Source organism: Colossoma macropomum, unplaced genomic scaffold (assembly GCF_904425465.1).
Source record: "Colossoma macropomum unplaced genomic scaffold, Colossoma_macropomum, whole genome shotgun sequence".
Taxonomy (NCBI): Eukaryota; Metazoa; Chordata; class Actinopteri; order Characiformes; family Serrasalmidae; genus Colossoma; species Colossoma macropomum.
This window is the reverse complement of record NW_023494799.1, coordinates 1,000,395-1,023,171: the sequence shown is the minus strand read 5'-3', so window position 1 is coordinate 1,023,171 and position 22,777 is coordinate 1,000,395. Positions and strand designations below refer to the sequence as shown.

Below are 22,777 nucleotides of genomic sequence, written 5' to 3'. Positions count from 1 at the left end.
GATAATCTCAAAAACAAGTAAAAAAATCTTATAATAAATTCACAACAATCTCACCGTGAGAAATATTATATATCAGTTAGATTTAAGATAATCTCACTTGTCTAGATGCTATTTTTTGCAGTGCAATGAGATTTTCATTCAGTCCAATACAGTAGAGTCCCGATGTACAGATTGTTTTACTGTATCAGGTAACGTAACTGTGAATGTTTAGCTGATATTAACAGTGGATCGTGGGTGTTTTGGGTGCGCGCTGCACAGGCAGGGGCTCAGATTTGGGATTATCTGCTGACTCCTCCAGCTTCTCCCTAAATCCCTCGTGTGAAGAGCCTCCAGTGACAAACCGGAAAGCTTCACATCCGGCACATCCAGCACACACGCCTTTACCACACTCACACACACACACGGACAGGTGTAGCCATACTTGTGAGGACTTTCACTGACTGCTGTATTACTGGAGCCCCAAACACCTGTATTAGTGTATTACTGCACACCTGTATTAGTGTATTACTGCACACCTGTATTGGTGTATTACTGCACACCTGTATTGGTGTATTACTGCACACCTGTATTAGTGTATTACTGCACACCTGTATCGGTGTATTACTGCACACCTCTATTAGTGTATTACTGCACACCTGTATTAGTGTATTACTGCACACCTGTATTGGTGTATTACTGCACACCTGTATTGGTGTATTACTGCACACCTGTATTAGTGTATTACTGCACACCTGTATTGGTGTATTACTGCACACCTGTATTGGTGTATTACTGCACACCTGTATTGGTGTATTACTGCACACCTCTATTAGTGCTCAGCAGAACATCCTCACTTGTCCATCTTCATGAGGACATTCGGTCCTCACAAAGTGATAAAGACAGGTTCACAGATACACACGTCTTATCATCTCACTCATCTTGTTTGATTTCCCTTTCTTTCCTCTCTGCCCAGTTTCACTCAGTCTGAGTTTGACTCTCTCTCTCTCTCCCTCTTTCAGTCTCACTTTTTCTCTCTTACTCGCCCCTTATCTCTCTCGTTCTTCTCTTTCGTCTCTTCTTTTTCTCTTTTACCCATATTCTCTCTCTTTCCCTTGTTTTCTTTCTTCCTTCCTTCCTTCTATTTTTTCTGGCACCTTCTTTTCTTCCTCATTCTCTCTTTGGTCTTCTCTCTTTCTCTTTTTTGCATTCTCTCTCCTTCTCTCTTTCGCCCCCGCGCTCTCTCTCTCTTTTCTCCAGTCTTCTCTCTGTCTCCTCTTTCTCTCTTCTCTCATCTCTCTCTTTTGTGTATCTCTATTGTGTGTTTTTCTCTCCGCTGAGCTCTGAAGCGTCTCTCCAGCTCCACTTTCACGCTTTGCTGTTTTTCATTTTAACACTTTGTCCATCTCTTAATGTTGCCCTCACCCCCCCTCGACCCCATCTCTCTCTCTCGCTCTCTCTCTCTCTCTCTCTCTCTCTCACTCTCTCTCTCTCTCTGTGCTTTGTTAAAAGCTCTCTAATCCCCAGTTCTGCCTCTTTGATCCATCGCCTCTTATACTTCTTCATTCTTCTGCTTTTCTCTCTCTCTCTCTCTCTCTCTCTCTCTCTCTCTATCTCTCTCTATCTCTCTCTCCACCCCCAAGCTCTGGTTGTGGGGGGTTTCCCTTTAAACCTCCCCAGTTTCTTTCTTTCTCTTTTTTCATATCTTTTCTCTTCCTCATTCTCTTTTTTGGCCTTTCTTTATGTGTCTTTCTGCATTCTCTCTCTCTCTCTCTCTCTCTCTATCTCTCTCGATCTGTCTCACTTTTTCTCCCTTGTTCTGTCTTTCTTTCTCTCTCCTCTTTCTCTCTCTGTCTCTCTATCTTTCACTTCTTTCTTTCTTTCTCCTTTCCTTTCTCTTTTCCTGTCACTCTCTTTTCTCCCCCCAAAGCTTCCTGTGCGTATCCCCCCGCTCTCTCTCCCCCTCACCACCCCCCCCTCTCCGGCCGGATTACGGCTCCTCAGACGGCGCTCTGTTCACCAGCTTAAGGCCTCTATTTACTTTTGGTCTTAAAAGGTGAATGAATATGCAGGGATGGTCCTGGGAGAATCTCCGGAATAATCTGATCCCCAAACGTCCCCCCTGGATCCTGCTGACCCCAGGGGTTCCTGCTGCCGGGAGGTGGGCCGTGCAGACTGACCCAGGCTGAGCGAGCGGTAATAAAGGCTGAGGAAGGTTCGTCCTCAGCGTCTACAGGAGCATCACTGAGGCTCTATGTAGATGGTGGATATCAGAGAGACGGAGAACCACAATCCTGTCTAAGCCTGACCTCCACGGCTCTCACGGCACACGGACTGACCGACTGACCCCCCAGAATCATCAGAATAAATAAGAGTAAATAAAAATTGTGTGGTTTTTGCCGATGTACAGAAAAAAAACGAGTGAATCTGTAAGGGGTGAAAAACTTGATTACGCTAAATATTGATTAAATCGATATTATTTGAGATAAATATAATGTTTATGGAGAGAAATATATTGTTTAACAACTTTCAGGTGGTAAAGTAAATCACCATATTAATTATTTTTGTTAAAAATTAGCTCAAAATGTTTTACTTTAGCTTTTCTCTAGTTTTATGTTGTATTATTTGTCTTATTGTGATTTCTAGTTTAATTCTATGCTACTGTACTTATTTAATCATTTATTTTATCTTTATTTATGTGATCATTTTACTCATATACCCTTTTTTGGTCTTTTCCTGTTTTTACATAGAACACTTTGAGCTGCATTTCAATGTATGAAAGGTGCTCCATGAATGAAGTTCATTATTATTATGATTATATTTTATTACTATTATTATTATTATTATTATTATTATTATGGTTTTTGCAATTTCATAAAAAAAATGCTGCAAAACCACTTAGAATAAAATTTTGTTCCAATAACTTACATTGAAGCTTAGAAATGTTTTTTCCGTCTCCTGTAAAGTGAAAGTTTTTCCGTATATTAAAATCTGATTCGTTTTTACCCACATAAAATTATCGGTTTCCTGAATTTTTCACTCCTTAAGATCAGTATCGGTGACAATTTGTTCACACAATCACAATCATCTGCCAATAAGAGCTCACCAACCCCACAGCGAACTCATTAGGTCCCCACACAGCAATAAAAACACACTCATATTCATGCTGCTGCTCTGCTACTGACCGGCCTGGTTGGTAGTGATGTTGACGGCGGTGAACTGCGGCGAGTACGGGCTCTTGTTGGAGACCCCGTTGACGGCCTGGATCTCGAAGCTGTACTGCGTGTGAGCCTGCAGGTTCCTGACCTCCACACGCCGCACCGTCAGCCCCAGGTGACGAGGAGAGATGTCCACGTTATCGTCGCAGCGCGTGCAGCTCCCGCGCTCCGGAATGCACTTCTTGCAGATCACGTTGTACAGCAGGTCGTCTCGGCCGCCCAGGTCCTTCGGCTCGCTCCACTCCAGCACCAGAGACGTCTCGTTCACGTTGGAGATCACGCTGCGGGGAGCCGAGGGAACCGCTGTGGAGAGGAAATGGAGAGAAGAGAAGCTCAGTCCAGCTCAGTCCAGCTCTGTCCACTCCAGTCCAGCTCTGCTGTCGAGATTTACCCACACCCCTGCTGAATGGTTTTGCTTTCTAATGGGAATTGTATTAATGCAATTTCACTTTGGGATCAATAACGTTCTATCTATCTATCTATCTATCTATCTATCTAGCTAGCTAGAAACAAAACACGGAAGCGTGGCCATCTTAGTGCCGCAGTCCAGCTGCGGAAGTTCCCAGATGTTTACTGTCATTATGAGATCACATCTGGCCCTGACGAGTTGACGTTAACTGAAGATTTATATATAAAAGAGAAGAGTTGTTTTCAGTCTTTCTGCCTGATTTGGTTCTAAATATAGAAACACGGTTATTCTGGGTTGTTGTTGAGTTTAAGAGTTCAGATTATAATCATTTGCATCTACTTTGTGTTTGTGTGGAAACAGCTGGAAGGCTGAAACAGGCTTTCAGCACCAAAGCAATTCTCCTCTAATTACTGTGGCCGTATCTGGGTGGGGGGGGGTGGTGTGTGTGTGTGTGGTGCGGGGGGTTGCTGGATTAGCTCCTGGACTCATTTCTTCTCTTAAGTGAGCAACAACCAACTGAGAAACTCCTCCAGTCAGCATCAGATGGTTATTATCGGCTGATACATTATTGGTGTTTATTGGCCAATAATTAGCTACATTTTTCATTGGGATTCGAACTCATGACCTCCTGACGATATAATCCAGCTACGCATTTATGCGCCCACCTTGTTTATGGAGAATCTGGACACAAAACGCCATCAAAGTTAAAATAACAAACACAAAATGAACCCAAAGCTCACTTTCAGCATCGGAAAAACATGTTCTAACATAAAAAAACCCTTCTTTGTGAAGAGAACTGATAAAAATGAGTACAGAAAGGGTAATAAAGAGAAAACAAAACCACAAACAGGTCTGAGTAGCTCCACCTACAGTGCTAAATATTTAAATTATTGAAGAGAGTTTCTGCCGTTTTATGTGAGTTTAATTAGTGTGACCATTAGAAACTGATGGTCATATAAATAAGTAAATCACTGTTTAACAAAATGTATAAAAGTATGAAATGAAAATCTACAGTAATACATAAATATATAACATTATATCAGCCAATACTATTCCTTTAAAATCTGTAGAATCGGCATCAGCCAATAAATATTCACATTGGCCAAGCCCTACTGTACATACAGCCAGATAAGCTGTACCCTACTGTACATACAGCCAGATAAGCGTGGTTACTGACGGATTTGAGTCCATTTGAAAGGGTGAGATTGTTAGAAGTGCTGCTAAATGAGACAAACGCTGTGAAGAGCGAAGAGAGAAAGCAAAAATAGTGACTGATGAAGAAAAGAAATGAAAGAAAAGCACTAAAATATGATTATTTAATAAAAAAAATCAGTAACAAATGTGCCATCAGGAAGTAATGCATAACCAAAAGACAGAGAAAGAGAGAGAGAGAGAGGGACACTCACTGGTGCAGGCGGTGTCGGGCGGGTCAGTGTCCGCTCTGTAGTAGCCGGTCCTGCAGGAGCAGATGCTGGACGCCGCTGAGCTGGTGCGGGAGTTGGGGGGACACGGGGAGCAGAACCCATCGCCCTGCTTCGACTTAAAGGTCCCCGGACTGCAGGCTGCACAAAACAGGACCAACAGAACACCGTAAGAACCACTGACCCCTCTGTCCTGGACACACTCACGCTGAAGGGACCGGGCTGTGTTTCTGAAGCCGTAAGGGAAGTTTATTCGTACAGCACCTTTTATTTACAGCGGCAGTTCAAAGAGCTTCACACAAACAGAGAAATGAAGATAATAATACAGCTTATAACATCCTGATATTCAGCACCTCAGAAAGACTTACAAAGACACTACTAACACCCTGAGAGAGAGCAGAGAGAGAGAAAGAGGGAGAGGAAAGAAAGAAAAGAGGAGAGAGGAAAAAGAGGAGAGAGAGAAGAAAGAAAAGAGGCAAGAGAGAAGCAAAAAGGAGAGAGGAAAAAAGAGGAGAGAAGAAAGAAAAGAGAGATATTTATTATTTTTTATTGTCATTTATTATTTTATTACTATTATTGCTTTAGTACTGTTTTCTATTTTATCGTTTTCTTACCGTATTCAGTAGTTTTATTTACTTACTTTTATTACCAACTTTTATTATTTTTTATTACTAAACTACTGAATAGTTTTAATTGGTTGTCCTGATTTGTCTTATCTGCCTAATTGTTTCCTAATTTTTATTTTATGTTATTTTCGTGTTTCGATAATTAGTCATATTTCGCTTTCTTTGCTGCACTTCCACACATATTCATCACAAATGAATATTTATGCTTTTTAATCTCTATAATTGCTCGGCTACATTGAAAATGAGGGTCACCGTTAATATACTCTGAGTTTAAATAATTAGAGCTCTGTAGAATCATAACACTTAACTTAACACTGAACATATAAAACATTGCAAATCTAAGTGAATCTTGAGCTCAGAACGGACAACAACCTCAGCCCTGAATGTTTGTGCCCATTACAGTCCTGCAGTCGCTGTTATGAGGAGATATTTAAAATAGAGCTTCAGTCCAGTTGTGTGAGTTTACAGCTGGACTGATAAAGGCCGAGATCAGACGAGGTCAGCGCGGCGACGTTTACTGCCTCTCTCTGTTCCACTGAACCCGTCTGGTGATGAAAAAGGCCGCCGGCGTGTTTATTAGCACGAGGGAGTAAAACTAAAGTTTACAGCAGGACCTGATAAGCAGCTTTTCGGTCTCACCGGCTGCTTCTGAAGACGACGCCAGCGATGTCACTCACTGTGACACAAATCCAGGCGTTTCTGTGCTGGAGGCGTTTAACCCTTCAGCAGCTGCAGTTAGCATGGGAAGTGTTAGCATTAGGGCTGAGGAATATGACAACGTTTAATCGTTATCATGATAAATTATATCATAATATGCATTTCTAAGTACATCGTAATTACATCATAGCACTAGATATTAACATGGTTCTCAACAAAGAGAGCAAAAGTTGCTGTTTTTTTCATTTTTAACTGGATTTACTGTAGCACTGCATGTAAAGCGTTAAACAAATATCATTACACTCACAGTTTTTGACAGTATTTTAAAACAAACATCATGGTACATACTGCGTACCATGAAAATGTCTTTACTGTATTGTGATATCATATTGCTCACCCCTAATTAGCATGCTGTAATTTCAAATTAACTATTTCTGGCTCATAGACTGTTGAAACAGTGGATAAATTGTGTGGAAAGATTCTAAGGCTTTTAAGTAGAAGAAGAGATGTTTTTATTATAATGTTGATGCACAAGCCAGTTAGCTCCAAGAGGACACACTAGCTACGAGCTAATACGTACACTCCAATCTTGCTAGTCAGAAACTAATGTTTTGGCTCTAAGCTGATACACTATTGTTATTGTTAGCTGATGGACAAGCTACGAGCTGATATGTTAGCTCCCAGCTTATGCACTGCCCACAAGCAAATATGTGAGCTCCAAGATGAGGTAACAGCTACAAGCTAATGTTTTAGCTCCAAGCTGATGCACTAGCCTTGAGCTCACACAGTAACAATGATGTAATATGTTATTTTACAATACAAGACAATATGATGTTCTATGATGTGTGTATTATTACATCCTTATTATCTAGAACAGCTTTAGGGAGTGTAGTAAAACAACAGTGCTAGCTCTGAATCCGGGCCTGTCCTGCTGGAGTTCTTTTCCCAACATTCAATATTGGCACAGCGCTCCATTAGAGCCGGGGGTTTGCAGTATTAGCACAGCGGCTGTTTGTTCACCCATTAATCAGCGCGGCTAAGGCCAGTCGGAGCACGAGGAGCTCTGCTAACGCTAACGAACGCCAAGCAGCAGCCTTGAGCCGCCTGTTCTCAGCTTTATTACGGCCTCCTCGCCGCGCCCGCAGATCCAGCCCGATCCTCCTGCTTTATTTCTGCAGTTTCAAACGTACACAAGTCGATAAAATCTTCAGCGGCGCGAATCCGGCTTCAGGGCTCCGTTTAAAAACGCAGCGGTTCCCCTTTAAACAAGGCCGCGCTGCTCTGAAGGGCTTAAAGTGCTGATCAATCATTTCCAGAAAGGAAAGAAGTCAGCCTTTCCCTTTCATCCTCCTGTAGCACCTCTCGGAGCGAGAGGGAAAGAGAGAGAGGGAGGGAGAGAGACAGAGAGACAGAGAGAGAGAGAGAGAGAGAGAGAGAGAGAGAGAGAGAGAGAGATAGGAGAGAGAAAGAGAGAAAAAATGCAAATCCTGCGGCTCCTCTCTCTCTCTCTCTCTCTCTCTCTCACACACACACATAGAAGCTTAAAAAAGAAAAAACTGATTAGAATTTGTGCTGAAATTGGAAGAGAGCGAGAGGGAGGGGTGTGAAATGTGGAACATGGAGAGAAAAAAAGAGTCTAATCGATTAATATTCATGTGAAAGTCCCGGCTGAGTATTAACAAGACCTACGGCCTTCAGATTAACATTCAGCACAGAGAGAGAGAGAGAGAGAGAGAGAGAGAGAGAAAGAGAGAGAGAGAGAGAGGTATGATGACAGAGTGAGAGAGGGAGAGTAAGGGGAAAGAGAGAGGGAGGGAGAGGGAGAGAGAGAGGAAGGAGAGAAAGAGAGAGAGAGGTATGACAATAGAGGGAGAGAGAGAGATTGAGTGAGTGAGACGTATGAAGATAGAGAAAGGTCTGAGAGGGAGATAAAAAAGAAAGAGGGAGGGGGCACAATGATCAGAGAGAGGGAGAAAGAGAAAGAAAGAGAGGGGAGAGAGAGAGAAAGAGAGAGATGTATTTTGACAGAGTGAGAGAGAGAGAGAGAAAGATAGAGGGAGGTAGAGAAAGAAAGTGAGAGAGGTATGATGAAAGAGTGAGAGAGGGGGGAGAGATAGAGAAAGGGGGAGAGAGAGAGAGAGAGCGAGAGAGGTATGAAAATAGAGAGTGAGACAAATGTATGATGATATAGAGAGATATGAGAGGGAGAGATAGAATGAAACAGAAAGAGAGGTAGAGAGAGAGAGATAGAGAGAGTGAGAGAGAAAGAGAAAGAAAGAGAGGGAGAGAGAGGGAGAGGGAGAGAGAGAGGTGTGGTGATAGAGGGGTTTATGGTCTCTGTGCTGGTCTGATTATGGGGGTCTTATCAGCTCCAGTCTGTGAGGATTTAACCTTGAGCTGCCGCAGCAAACAGACCAGTTTAAACATAAAACACACACAGATTTACTGCCCACTGCTGCTGCCTGACCGCCGGACACACGCTCACTACACCCCCCCCCACACGGCGGCCCACCATCCACACCATTCACAGCACCCTCATCACCCCCAGCACCTCCTTAATCCTCCTGTTCTCTTCTCTTCCTCCTCTGGCTGTTCAGCAGCAGCTTTTAAAGAGCCCATGCTGTGGAAAACTGAATCCTCCTCGCTCCTCTAGAGCAGTGAGGGCAGGAAGCACCTTCACCCTGTGGTCTGAATACGGTTAAAATCAGCTCATCTGGAGCTCTGATTGGTCAGAATGCTAATTAGAGGCTCATTTGCATACATCAGCAGTGTGAAGCCACCCACTCCCTCCAGCTCCGTACACTGACCAAGCTGCAAAAACAGGCTGTTTTGAATTCAGTGATTTTGTGATGTCACAAAAATTAGCACATTTACAGTGTCAGTTTATTGAGCTTACAGAAGAGGAGAAAGGCAGTGTATGGGCCCTTTAATGCCACAGGGGGAGCCGGCGTGCGCGCTGGCTGAGCGCCTCTCTCTGCGTCTAACGCTGTTCATTAAAGTTTCACCGCAGCGCTCGCCCCGACTCCGCGGATCGATTCCCGCTCCGCTCTCCGGCCCTGCTCTCCGTTTGACCCCTGACCTCCGGCGGGCCGCTCCGATCTCTGTTGCCACAGTTACATTCTGGCTCGGTGCCACGCCGGCATCATTCACTTTAATGTGAAGTAGATATGTTTTCCATCCTCTCTCTCTCTCTCTCTCTCTCTCTCTCCCTCCCTCTTTCTCTCTCTCTCCCGCTCACACACACTCCCTCTCTCTCTCACTCTCTCTCTGTCTTTCACACACTCTCACTCTCTACCTCTCCCTCTCTCTCTCTCCCTCTCCCCATCCACTCACTCACTTTTTTCTCTCTCTCTCTCTATCACTCATTCTCTCTCTCTTTCCTTATTTCCTTATTTTCTCTCTAACCTAATTTTCTCTCCCTCTCTTTGTCTCTCTTATTCTCTCTCTCTTCCTGTCCTGCCTTTTTTCTGCCCTTTCCTCTCTCTTTATCTCTCTTTCCCCTCTTTCTTACACTCTTCCCTCTCTCTCTTCCTCTTTCTGCTTTCTTTCTTTTCCTTTTTTCTTTTTGCTCCTTCCTCTCATTTTCTCTTTCCCTTTGTCTCTCTCTTCTCCCTTTCTTTTTCTCTTTCCCTCTGTCTCTCATTTGTCTCTGTTCCACCTTTCTTTCTCTCTTCCTCTTTTCTTCTCTCTCTCTTTTCCTTCCTTTTCCTCTACTGCCTATCTCTAGTTTTCTTTTTCATCTCTCTTCCTTCCTATTTCTTTCTCTTGTTCTCTTTCCTGCCTCTATCTCTCGTTCCCTTTCTCTTTTTTCCCTCCTTTTCCCTCTTTCTCTTTCTCTCTTCCCCCTCTTTTTTGCTCTTCTTTCTCTTCCTCTTTCTCCCTCTCTCTTTTCTTTCTCTTTCCCTCTCACCCTCTCTCTTTCCCTCTCTCTTCTTTCTGTCCCCCTTCTCTCTCTCTCTTTTATTTATTCATTCCCTCTCTCGCTCTGCTCAAATTGAGGTCAAATGACTGCGGCCCAAACAGACGGGAGGGGAAACGAAAAGGCCGAAATAAAGGAAACAGTGCGACGGGTCGGCGTGTCTTTAATGCAGCGCTGCATGATTTACTGCGAGCGGCTTCAGTGGGAAACACAAAGCACACCTGTCCGCGCTCACCTTGACACTGCGTGTCCTTAATGGCCGGCTCAAAGCCAGCCATGCAGGTGCAGGAGCCGACCGGAACCATCCACTCTCCGTCTCCGTTACAGTACAGCTTCAGCGGCACGGACACTTCCACGGCGTTCGGCACGCAGGTGCCCGGAGCGATGACCAGCGAGGTGGCCTCGGCCCCGGTGGCCGTCTCCGGGAAGACGGCGAAGTTGGCGATGGTGGTGGAGCACTTCTTGTAAAAAACCCGGACGGAAATGAGCGACATGCACGCTCCCAAATCCTGGAACGCCAGGTAAAACCCGGCCTTGGACAGCGGGCCGAAGCTGCGGATTTTGGTGTTGACCCGGCCCGATTCCAGCATGGAGAAGCTCTCGTCTGGAGCGATGGTGTCCACTTTGACGTACGGGTTCTCCATCCAGAACGGGCTGGTGGCCGTGGCCGAGTCCGAGTCCGACTCGTAGTAAAAGAGGTTGAAGGTCTCCTTGCAGGATCCGGGAATGTTGGGAATGCTGTTGCAGTCGCGCACAGTGAACTTCATCTCCACGTACACGCGCAGCACGTCCTTGCGCGGGATGAAGTCGCTGCGCAGCCAGTTGTTCTGGTTCAGCTCGCGGACGTTGCACACCTGGTACGTCCGGATCGGGTTCATGGCGTCATCGTAGCCGCTCACTTCTTCCCACTGTCGGAAAAGAGGGAGAAACTGTGAGTCACGGAATCATAATAACAGCGGAAACGCTTCAGGGTGACCTTCCAGCAGTCGCCCTGTCTGAGTGCAGCGTGTGGAGTCCTTTAATAAAACAGCCGCTCAGACTGTAAAACAGTAAAAATCACCTTAAATCCACTCGATATCACCTGATATCTAATCAATACATGTAATATCTAATCAATATATCTAATATCTAATCAACATGTCTGATATTCCTCATTATGGGATTGCAGTAAGAATATTATAAGACTATTTAACCTATAAGTACATTTTAAGCCAGTTTCTTGCACTCTTGAAAAAGATGGTTCTTCAAGGGTTCTTTAGCAAAGATAATGCTTCTATACAGAACCATGAACACTCAAAGAACCACATGCTTGCTTAAATGGTTCTTTGCCTGGTGAAATACTTGTTTATGGTTCTATAAAGCACCAAAAAGGGTTCTGCTCTTTTTACATTGTCAAGCTTGTAACTATAGCAGAACCTTTTTGGGGGCTATGTAGAAATCTTTTCAAAAAGGTTCTATATAGAACCATCTCCATCAATCTGAAGAACAGTTTTACCATGTAAAGAACGATTTCACCATGCAAAGGGTCCTTTAGGTGTACATGGTTCCATATACTACCACTGTATTTATTAAATAACCCTTGGAGAACCATCTTTTAAAGAGTGTACAGAACCATGAACACTCAAGAATGAAAGGGTTCTTTGCATGGTGAAATGGTTCTGCAGATTGATGGAGAATGTGTTGTACATGCTTGTACACAGAACCTTTTTGAAACACTTAAAATAGTTCTGCTACTGTATACAAGCTTGACGATGCTATATAGAACCATATACAACACATTCTCTATCAATCTGAAGAACCATTTCACCATGCAGAACCACTTAAACATCCACAGGAATCTTTGAGTGCTCACGGTTCTATATAGAACCACTGTCTTTACTAAAGAACCCTTGAAACGTGCCCAAAAAGTGTTCTGTGCCATAGAAGAACTGATTTGGGGTCCCTAAAGAACCTTTCAGTGGACGCTTCAGAATCTGCCCACTGGCTTTTACTACACGTGTGTTTTGTGTCAACAGGGTTTCTGTTGTTTTAGGGAAACATGTTCTACAAACTCAGCTCTGAAAGGTCCTTTAAGGGAGCAGAAGTGGTTCTTTAATGGCGGCTCTCCAAAGAGTCACTTTAGCACCTTTATTTTGAAGAGCGCCCTCATTCAATAACACCATAAAACTATAAAGAGCTATAAAAGTAAAGACGAACAGCACAAAACAACAACTATAAAACAGCCCGACGCAGTAAAACACCAGCAAAAACATCAGATCAAGTTCCTACAGTGTGTTTACTTTCTTATGAAACGGTTCTACAGTGGTTCTAAAATCTGATTGGCTGATCAGACACACATACGAGTTATTAAACCCACTGTGCTGTTTCACAGAATCATTTTTGACCAGGAACCACAGCCTACACTCTCAAAAATAATGGTTCTTCAAAGGTTCTTTAGTAAAGACAATGGTTCTGTATAGAACCATGAACATGATTAAATGGTTCTTTGCACGGTGAATTGTTCTTCAGATTGATGGAGGATGTGTTGTATATTCTGTGTGGCACCAAAAAGCGTTCTTCTATTGCGACAAGCTTGGCATGGTTACAGGAGAACCCTTTTTGGTGCTATACAGAACACTTTCAACAAGGTTCTATATAGAACCATACACAACACATTCTAAATCAATCTGAAGAGCCATTTCACCATATAGAGAATCCTTTAAGCATGCAAATTGTTCTGTGTGTGTTCATGGTTCTATATAGAAACACTGTCTTTACTAAAGAACCCTTGAAGAACCATCTTTTTTAAGAGTGTATGGTTAACGAGCTCCCAGACAGCAAGAGTAGGATGGCCCAGCGTCGTCACTGTCGCACCGTCAGAATAATGTAAGTCTGTGTTCGGCTGCATTTTCAGACGGTTGGACAACGGTTTATTTTAGTGGAACTCCACCGATTTTCTAAAATTTCTGCATAATTAATTAGATAAGATGTAAACATTCAGAGTGGTTTGGTGTGAAACGCTCTGTTCTAGATAAACTTACCGAGTCAGAACTGTTCACAGTGGTGGTGATAGGAACCAGACGTCCACCTCTAAAAGCTCCCTCACAGAAAGTTCCTACATGAAATGGTTATGAATTCACTGCCTGATGACTGAGACACTGTTTTATGATAGTTTAGAGAACTTAAACTCCATTCATGCTGGAGGGATACATGCAGGGCGCTGTGAGGCAAAATAGTCCCCAAAGAAAACTGATTATTTCAGATTTTCCACTATTTTCCATCATCAACATTCCATATAAACTCAGAAGACTCGTGTAGGTTCACTGGTGGTTCTGGATAGTAAATAAAGTGTCTATATTTGTGTTGTAGTCATGGCGACCCCTGGTTCCTATCACCACCACTGTAAAGACACCTGAACCATTTCACACCTGTTGTAAAGACAGTGGTGCACTGTAGGCCAGGTGTTACAGCATTAGCACCCTTGAACCAGTGAAAATGACTGCAACACCCAGCCTACAGCTTTCCTTTGTTTGGTACAGTGAGAGTTTAAGTGAGAAGGTTCTCTGACAAACACTATCACAGCTCCGTGTGCATCTGGCTGGACGGTTAGCGGAGCGCTAGCAGAGCAGAGCAGAGCGGGATGGACAGCATGACGGTTGGAGAGAGCAGAGAGAAAGAGATGCACTCAAACCAAGCGCAGAGAGAAAGGGGAAATTAAATTTTGTGCTTTTTGGTTTTGCCCTGTGTGGTGAGCGAGCTGTCGTTTAGCGCCGAGCTGCTTTTCGTCTTTCATCTGTCCTCCTCGTCAGAGCTGCCCAGATTCAGCAAATTCATCACAATTACCATCGCATGTCAACATCTCTCCATCCAGACGCAGAGGAGCGTTTGTTTTCATCTCATTATATCAGATCCAGTCAAACGGCCGTCTTTAGTTTTAGCACTGCAGCTACAGGGCTAATGTGGCTAACAAGTAATGGAAGCTTATACTCCAACATTTAAATCACATCTTATATTTAATCTGCATTTAGCTAATTATCCAGAGCGACTTGCAGAAGGGCCACTGTCCACACAGAGAATCCGTAGCTAGTCCTATATGTAAATCTGATATATATGTCTGACAGCTGAGTTAATACATCCACAGTTACAACTGTTACTATGTCACCTGTATGTTTTTGAATATTAATTTAAATGTGTCAGGAAATGTTTTATTTATTTCAATGATTTTCATTTATTTTAATGATTTTTTTGCACAGCTTACAATATGCATGTGTTTAGAGTCTAGTTATATAGCTTTAGTTATGTAGTTATGTAGTTTTTAATTTTAACTTTATTAGTAAGAATGCAGAGGAAGGTGCATAAACCTGAGTAAAAAATATGCCATCCTCATTTATATGAATATATTCTATCATATATTGCTAAACTTATACTATGTTGATATGTGGCTAAAATAGCCTATATAGGCTATATTATATATGGCTAAAATAGCCTAAAATAGCCTAAACTGGCCTATTTCAAATATGTAGCCATATATATCACATTTATGTCCATATGTGACAAAAATAGCTGGATATAGAGAAATCATATCTTTAACCATACATAACCATAACCATAAATGCAAATGAAAGACATTTAAATGAGTTATGAATTAGCGTTAGCTACATTAGCCTTGTACCTTCAATGACTGCTGCTACTGTGTTTAGCCTTGGTAGTGCTAATGCACTTTAGTCCATGTTTATAGATAACAGTGAGTCATACAGTGTCAGAAACCACAGAATGAAGACTGTTAGAGACACTGAACAGCTCCACACATGATCTTACAATCTTACGACAATCTCAAAATGTTGAATATTTATTATTTTTGTAGTACGTTTAGGATAAAAGGGAAAACTGATTAAAAATATGAGTTGTATTGAATATTCACTCAGTTGAGAGGAAGTTAAAGATAAGGAGGAGAGCCTTTAGAGTCGACCCTGAAAATAAAGAGCGTTAGCAGGAAAACAAGCTAAACGTGCGCTGCAAACTAATAGCATGTGTGGGTCTGTTTACTTCAGCTGTGTTCTAGCGCTCAGGCCCGGTGTCTTTAATTAACAGAGGGATATGGATGCGGTGGAGACAGAACATTCATCCCTGTAGCCTCCAGAGACTGGAGCAGACGGTGCCTTTAAAGGGCCCATATCCTACATTTCTCTTTATTCTTTCTCCTGCGGTCCACTTATGACATTTGTGTGGTCGTACGTAGCAATTCATGTGTAACCATTTTTCATTCAAAATTAAACTGTGTTACTGTCCCTTTAAGACTTGTATATGTAAATGGGCTCTGTTCTGATTAGCCAATTGCACCTCATACTAAAGCAGTCTGGGCTGAAACACTTAGTATAACTTCAGGGTGAGGGGGCGGAGCTAGACGACTGTAGACAGTCGTTCTGACGTCACAACAATGTGTATATGACTCTATTTAGAATTAAACAGGCTGGCCCTTTAAGACTGCCATATGTAAATGAGCTCTGTTCTGATTAGCCGATTGCACAGCATTGTAAAGCAGTCCGTGCTGAAACGCTCTTTATAACTTCAGTGTGACTGAGCTTGAGGCTGAATAGGCAGATATATATGGTATTAATGGGTTGTAGTTTGTGACATCACAAAAACAGGACATTAAGGAGCTGGGAGGGTGACGCATGATATCGGAGCCTCGCTGTCCCAGAAGGAGCACGTGTGACCTCAGAAATACATATTTGCATGTTTGAAACTTACCGTGTGTACAAACTACATCAAACTCCCACTCAATAAAAAAGTGAAGACAGTTCATGGAGGTTGAGTTTTCAGTGATATGGGCCCTTTAATGCAGCCCAGAGGATCAATAAGCAGGGCCAGGTCAATGGGGCTGGAGAAAGCATGAAGTGTCAATGGCTGTTTAGGGCCGGGTAATGAATTGCTGAGGGAGTGTGGAGCGGTGGGGGTTGGTGGGGGGTTGGGGGGGGGCTGGCTGTGCAGTTCTGAGGTCACACCCGCTCCTCCTGGGACGGCGAGACTCCGATATCATGCATCACGCTCTCCGCTCCTCCGAATAAATGCATTAAAGAGGCTTTAGAAAACAGGCCCAGGATCTCCTGCATCGATTTCGCTTTCCTCTAATTAATACTTACACAGCTACACAGTGTGTGAGCCCAATATGGCTGAGTTATACGGCCGAGTATGAGTGTAAAGACTTATTTAGGCAAAAAATGCACAATTTAAGAAGAAACAGGAGGAAAAACATCAAACAACTGGTAAAAATAGATGAATATAATGAGATACTGTGATAACGGGCTGCCATCCAATCGGCTGTTTGTTGCTATACAGTTTATACAGATACTGTATGCTGGCTGTTGTTGTTTACAGGCTCTCTATAATAAGTCTAAGTGTCTTTTTAATGTTCTTCAGTGTTCTAGAAACACCGACCATACCCATCATTCACTCAGGATGATGGAATTTATTATTAAAATCATAATATATCATCACATCGCTCATCCTTTTGGCAACATATATACAGTTTAAGTCGTTATTGTGACATTCCATATGTAAAAGGATCGATGGTTCTTCAAGGGTTCTTTAGTAAAGGCAATGGTTCTATATAGAACCATCTACAGCACATTCTCCGTTAAGCATGCAAAAGGGTCTTTGAGTGTTCATGGTTCCTCATGGAACCCTTTTTAAGGGTATATAGAACCATGAACACTCAAAGAACCATCTGAAAGCTTAAAGAGTTCTCTGCATGGTGAAATGGTTCTTCAGATTGATGGAGAATGTGCTGTAAATGGTTCTATGTAGAATCTTTCTGAAAATGGTTCTATATAGCACCAAAAAGGGTTCTTCTATTGTCACAAGCTTGAAATAGTAACAACAGCAGAACCCTTTTTGGTGCCATTTTCAAAATGTTCTATAGACTCATAAAAAATTATGGTTCTTCAAGGGTTCTTTGGTAAAGGAAAGAGTTCTATGAACAACCATGAGCACTCAAAGAACCATTTGGAAGCTTAAGGAGTTCTGATGGAGAATGTGCTGTAGATGGTTCTGTATAGAATCTTTCTGAAAATGGTTCTAAATAGCACCAAAAAACGGTTCTGTTTTATTACAGTGTCAAGCTTGTTACAGAAGCAGAACCCTAATTTAGTGCTATAAAGAACCGTATACAATATATCTTCATGAACATGTAGAACACACGGCTTTAAACAGAGCCATAAACATAAACATAAATAAAAACATAAACATAAACCACAAAATAGTGAAGGAGGTTTGGTTTTCCTGCTATCGGCCCTTTAAAGCACACATCATTACTGATTCACCAAAGACTCTGTAATGTTTTTACTGCACTGCCTCTCGTCTTTTCCCTGTTCCACTCTTCCTCCACCCTCTGCAGTCAGCGCAGGGAGCGCAGCGTGATTTTACTTGCAGATCGCAGCGGCGCCGCTGGACGCTAACGGCTAATGTCTAAAGGCTAAGGTCACTGCTTTCATTCTCGCATCCAAATGGATCGACTCTGAGGGTCAGACCGAAACACATGCTGACGCACCACTGCAGAGAGAGGGCTTTATCCTAGCTGCTGAAACACTGACTGAGTTTACTGGGTCTTGTGCCATCAGTCACGCTGATTTAGCTTCGGCTAAATGGCTAATTCCTCAGGGACTCGAGCTGAGTGTTTAATCTTAAACCATGGAATTCACCCTGAACCACACAAACACGTACGCTCTCACTTTATCTACACTGGTACGGACATTTCGCCTCTAATTCCTGAGCCAAAAATCCAATAAATAATAAATAAGCAAAGGAAAAAACTCGAGAGGGAACTACTTTTTTTTGGCGGAAGAAATTTCTACTATTGAAAACAAAATATGGCTTCTACTGTTTCATTTAAAAAGCTCTATAATGTTCATATGATCCACACAGTCACTCTGACAGACTGTAATACACTACAGGAAGTGTAGGGGGCGATATGGCTTCTACTGTTTCATTTAAAAAGCCTCTATAATGTTCATATGATCCACACAGTCACTCTGACAGACTGTAATACACTACAGGAAGTGTAGAGGGCGATATGGCTTCTACTGTTTCATTTAAAAAGCTCTATAATGTTCATATGATCCACACAGTCACTCTGACAGACTGTAATACACTACAGGAAGTGTAGGGGGCGATATGGCTTCTACTGTTTCATTTAAAAAGCCTCTATAATGTTCATATGATCCACACAGTCACTCTGACAGACTGTAATACACTACAGGAAGTGTAGGGGGCGATATGGCTTCTACTGTTTCATTTAAAAAGCCTCTATAATGTTCATATGATCCACACAGTCACTCTGACAGACTGTAATACACTACAGGAAGTGTAGGGGGCGATATGGCTTCTACTGTTTCATTTAAAAAGCCTCTATAATGTTCATATGATCCACACAGTCACTCTGACAGACTGTAATACACTACAGGAAGTGTAGGGGGCGATATGGCTTCTACTGTTTCATTTAAAAAGCTCTATAATGTTCATATGATCCACACAGTCACTCTGACAGACTGTAATACACTACAGGAAGTGTAGGGGGCGATATGGCTTCTACTGTTTCATTTAAAAAGCGTCCCATGTCATAATGGACATCACCCACAACCTGGGCTGTTTTCATAAGATAACAAAAAAAGCCTGGAGCTGCTTTAAGGTGGGAAATGAGAACTTTCCACTTTTCTGCTGTGTTTAAAACAGGCGTGTGAAATGTGAGCGTGAGGCTCCTCAAGTCTCCTGTCTGCTTTCTGCTGTTTGTTTTGAGTGACATGCAGCCAAAAACATGCAGAGAAGGCAAAAAAGTTAAAGTAAACTGTAGCCATGTCATCATTGAGCTCAATAAAACTGGATCATATTAAACAGTAAGACAGAAATGTAAACATATCCGTCCAGAATATCACATTTATGCACATCCTTAAAGTGTTTACAGTCTTACTGTAGGATAAACGGGCAGCCTTGGCTTTCTTAACTACGCTGTGCAGCTTTATTGTCTATGAAACGCGGAGTTAGACTCAGTATCAGCTGATACTCCGTATTAAACAACTCCATTCTGATCATTCAAACCTGTCAGCGTTCATAAAGTAGATGTTTATACGTGTTTATGGTCTTTTGTGTGGTGGAAATGGCGATGTTGAGGTCTTAAAAAGGTATTAAAGGTATTAAAAAGCACTGAATGTGATTTTAAAAGACTGCATGTACAGACGGACCGTGGGCTCCACTCCCTCCCTCTGCTTTAGGATTATTTACAGTTTCCAATGATTATTTACAGTTTTTTATGATTATTTACAGGCCGCTCCACCCTCCTCTGTTTGGCTTTTCCTCAAACTCTCCCCTGCCCATCACTCAAAATAATAAACAACTGAGGAGGCCGAGTAAACAAACGGAGAGACAGAGAGGAACAGAGAGGAACAGAGAGGAAGAGAGAGGCAGATGATTAAGGACGAAGAAGAAATCGTCCACTTTAAACTGCGGAGCTCCAGTTTGGATCCATATGACTGAATGTATGTTTATCATCATCTTACAGACGTTCTGATCTGAGGAGTTTAGGCCTGAGTTTTCGTCTCAAGGAAATCTGATGTTTTACAGGTTTGATATTTTCATCATTATTCTAAAAGGCAGGACATAACTGTGATATGAGTTGGTCATATTTGATAAACGTTTTTATATTTGACTCCCTTATATGGACCTTTCTACTGAATTAAAACTGGGTTTCCACATATAAAAAACAATTTATTCAGATCTTAGATATTTACAATGATTCTGTTCTGATCTATTCAAACCCAAGGCATTAATAGAGACAGTAATAAGCTAAATATATACACAAAATCATCATTTCTAGGGTACTTTCTATTGGGAGGAGTCTGTCCCAAACACCAACCCCTAACTTCACACTTCTGAAAATAATACATACATAAATTACATGTTTACACATTTTTAAAGATTTTTATTTTCTTTTTTTAAATGAAGTTGAAAGACTTAGATTTATAATGAGTTTAATTTTTCAATAAAATATGTTTTCATGTCACTACCAAAGCACACAGATTTTTTTGTCTGTAGGCGGAGCTTATTTTAGCCTCGCCCCTGCATTTCAGAGCAGGGGGTGAGGCTGCATCCCTGTCCCTCATGGCCACATGGTGAGCAGTTAGATCCCATTGTTTTGAAGTAAATGCGTCCCCAAGTCTGAAAATCAGTGTGGAACATTAAGAATCGTCATATTTTCTGCAGTTCAGCACTTTTTAGTGTTTAAATGTAAAATATGATGATTTTCTGTGTGAACAGCTGTTCAAAGCTGTGTTTGCTGAGTTTCTGAGCTCAAAATGAGCTAAAATTGTCACTGAAACAGTCACTACTGACACATCTGGTACAGTTTGTGTAGAGTTATGATGACTAAATGAAATGTTCAATCATCGGTTTTAATTAAATAAACATAATTAAGATTTAGAGTCACTCAGAGCAGAAGGATTTTAGCCTAAAGTCTAAGATCAGTTAAAAGGTCCACATGTGTTTCAGCTCTGACTCTGAACCAGGTCTGCAGAATGATGCATGTTTGTGTCTGAGTGAGTTACAGACGCATCAGCTGGACAGAGAGCAGACTACAGCCTTTAAAAGAGCATCTGCTGAGGTGTGAGGGGGTGATGGGGGTGTCACAGGGTGTCTGAGGGTCTTTTGGCAGTATTATGGGCATTTTTGTGTGTGGGGGGTCAGTGCAGGGTCCGGGGCGGGTTGGCAGATTGTGCTATATTACTCGTAAATAAATGTTTTTTTTGTGAAGAACAGCTGGTACAGCATTGTTATAAAGGGATGGGGGTCTGAGGGGGGCGGTCTAAGGGTGTTGCTGGGGCAGGCGGGGTGGGGGGGGGGCAGATAGTGCCCTAAAGTACAGAGCAGGTCCCGACGTATATACACAGTCACGAGCAAAAGTTTGTGAGTCCTTCATCAATTTCCACGTTGTTGTTGATTTTCTAAGTGTAAATAAACATAAAATGTTTTGTGCAAACTTTATATTTTTATAGTTTTTATATTAAACTCAGCAATAAAATACAAACTGTGCAATAAACTTAAAAATTTAAGTTCTCTGTAGAGGACGTGTTTACATTTTCATTTAGAAAGACATGCAATTTACTGAATTTAACATATTGGGTGAAAAAAATAAAACATAAATGTGGCCTGTGGCACATTATATATTTATATTTAATTTTTCCCAAAGTATGTTAGGGTGTGTTCTCTGTAGATGACTTACTTTCACTCAGAAAATAAACTAAACGTGTAATTTGACCAGGAGCGTCAGTTTAAACACTTTCACACATGACTGATACTGTTGTGCCAGTAAACTGGACCAATATTAAGGACTCATCAGCAGCGATGATGTTTGTAAATGGACAGATTGTTTTGCACCAATTTGCCTCTTACAGTGAGAGTTCACGTCATTTAGGTTTAGAGGTGAGTTTATACGGTCATTTAAGGGTGGACAAGTATCTTATTAAGGCTTTGTAAGTTTAATACAGTGGATACCTGAGAGACAGTCATGTCAGTCAGCATATCACTGTGGTCAGAAGAAAACCTCGTATCTCCAAAATGGTAACTTTACAGGAGAAGGAAAAAACCTACTTTACTTTTAATGGAAGTCAATGGAACCAGACTGTTTAACAAGTCATGTTGGGTCAGTTTGTTTAGTCCATCCATCATGAAATTTACATACAATGTAAAGGGTAACATGTATTCTCAAATTATGTCAAAAACTGAAAAATGACAAAAGTGGAGATGCGAGGTTTTCAGCGATATGGCATCATATGGTTCGATATTATCAGTTCTCAGAAGTTTTAAATACTGAAGATAATCAGTAACAGTGATGAAATGTTCATATGGGTTGAGCCTGAAACAGCACAGCGGGAGGAGTGCAGAGCGAGGAGCGCGAAGCTGGAAAAAAGAGGAACAAGGGGGGAAAAGGGGGATGACTGTGAAATGAACAATGCAGGCAGAAACAATCTGGCGTCGTTGTGTTTGAGAGGAGGGGGTGGGGCCTGTGGGAGGGGCGGGGCCTGTGGGAGATCTGTGCCTTTACTGGGGTTTAACGATGCATGTTTAATTCTCTCGTATTTCACCTTCAGAAGGATTTTTTTGGGAGGGGGGGGGTAACAGGGGGGTATTTATCACAGCTGGACTCACCCCGGTTTCAGGATGTGCCGTCCACGCCAGCTCTGTGGTGGCCCATTTGGTGTCCATCAACGTTTCTGCAAACAAACAATAAAATAAAACACTTCAGGCCAAGAAACAACAGCAGCTGCAGCAATAAACAAACAAACAAACAAACATCGTCACACCACAACGGCTGGATCAGAGTCATTTACAAACAGCTTCTAACAAACATAGGAGGAAAACACTGAACTCACAGGCAAACACTGTCTGCACTGTTTATACAGCAAAACATCCACTAATTACAATAGAGGGATTCAGAACTAGAGCGAAGGGGTTTTATTTAGATTTAAAATAAAAGCATTTAGCACAATGTTACAATGTGTAGGTTTGCTAATACACATTTAGAC

The 22,777-nt window shown here is 42.1% G+C and overlaps 1 protein-coding gene across 6 annotated transcripts in view; it reads right to left on the bottom strand.

Annotated features, from left to right (window-relative positions):
- Positions 1-22,777, bottom strand: part of LOC118818751 (ephrin type-B receptor 3-like) — a 79,030-nt gene that overhangs the window by 21,173 nt on the left and 35,080 nt on the right. For all 6 annotated transcript variants that reach the window (XM_036586126.1, XM_036586128.1, XM_036586130.1 and 3 more), the window contains exons 2-5: positions 22,401-22,465; positions 10,462-11,134; positions 5,010-5,165; positions 3,162-3,497 (exon numbers count right to left, since the gene is read on the bottom strand). In XM_036586126.1, the coding sequence (XP_036442019.1) occupies positions 3,162-3,497; positions 5,010-5,165; positions 10,462-11,134; positions 22,401-22,465 (1,230 nt within the window). The remainder of the gene's footprint in view (positions 1-3,161; positions 3,498-5,009; positions 5,166-10,461; positions 11,135-22,400; positions 22,466-22,777) is intronic.